At 38.3% G+C, this 1,164-nt stretch overlaps 1 protein-coding gene across 1 annotated transcript; it reads left to right on the top strand.

The window, feature by feature from the left end:
• Positions 1-315: 315 nt before the first annotated feature.
• LOC145797935 (uncharacterized) lies at positions 316-930 on the top strand. Its single transcript, XM_082885380.1, has one exon. The coding sequence runs from the start codon at positions 316-318 to the stop codon at positions 928-930; it is 615 nt and encodes a 204-aa protein (XP_082741506.1).
• Positions 931-1,164: the final 234 nt, after the last annotated feature.

Below are 1,164 nucleotides of genomic sequence, written 5' to 3'. Positions count from 1 at the left end.
GAAGTTAGAAAATTCCTGCTGAATGAAGACATTAAAATTTTGGGCATTTTGGAAACTAAAATAAAAGCTTTGAATTAACAACAGATTTTTTCTTCTGGTGTAAACAACTGGCCCTTTTTGACAAACTCACAACCTTCTAAAACTGGGCGGATTTGTGTCTGCTGGGACTCAGCTTTTTGTAAAATTCAAAAGTTACATGAATCTGATCAGTATATTTTTTGTGAAGTGCATGATTTAACCACGGATTATTCGTTCAGAGTCTGTTTTGTTTATGCTGAGAATAAACATGAAGTTAGGAAAGAATTTTTTGAGTCCATGGTCAATATCTCCCAAGCTCAGTCCAATATTCCTCTTGTAATTTTAGGAGATTTTAATGCTATTAGATTTCCTTATGAAAAATCTGGAGGCTCTACTGGTTGGTCTAAGGATAAAGAGGAGTTCAACTCTTGTATCTTACAAGCCGAGCTGGTTGACCTCTCCTATGGAGGCTGCCAATTCACTTGGGCCAATAAGAGAACTAGCGGGGATTACATTGCCTCTAAGATTGACAGAGTGCTGGTAAATAAGGCTTGGCTTGATGCATTCCCTGCCTCATTTGCTACCTTTTTGCCCTCTGGCATATCTGATCACTCGCCAACTGTGGTTCATATATCTGATAAGGTGACTTCTTTCAAGAAACCTTTCAAATATTTTGACTTCTGGGCTGACCATGAGGACTTTTCCTCTGTGGTTTCTACAATTTGGAACCAATACATTCAAGGTGTCCCTATGTTTAGAGTGTGTCAGAAACTGAAAAATCTGAAACCAACACTTAAGGCTCTGAATAAGAAAGACTTTAGTGACATTACTACTAGAGTCCACACTTCTAGGTCTGAGCTCCTCTCTGCTCAGTGTAAGTTGGATAAGGATCCTAGCAATACTTCCTTGTAACAACTTGAGAGAACCTTTTACAAAAAGTATGTTGATCTTCTGGTTGTTGAGGAGAGTCTGGCTCACCAAAAATCTAGAGTCCAGTGGCTTAGTCAGGGTGATAGCAATAGCAGGTTTTTTTTCAAAACCATTAAGGGTAACATCAATAGGGGTAAGATCTTAAGTTTGGAGATGATGGATGGCAAAAAATCTTCAGAACCTAAGGACATTCATAATGCTTTCATAGATTTCTTC

Source organism: Camellia sinensis, chromosome 8 (genome assembly GCF_055761805.1).
Source record: "Camellia sinensis isolate YWXY chromosome 8, ASM5576180v1, whole genome shotgun sequence".
NCBI lineage: Eukaryota > Viridiplantae > Streptophyta > Magnoliopsida > Ericales > Theaceae > Camellia > Camellia sinensis.
This window is presented reverse-complemented; position numbering and strand designations above follow the sequence as displayed.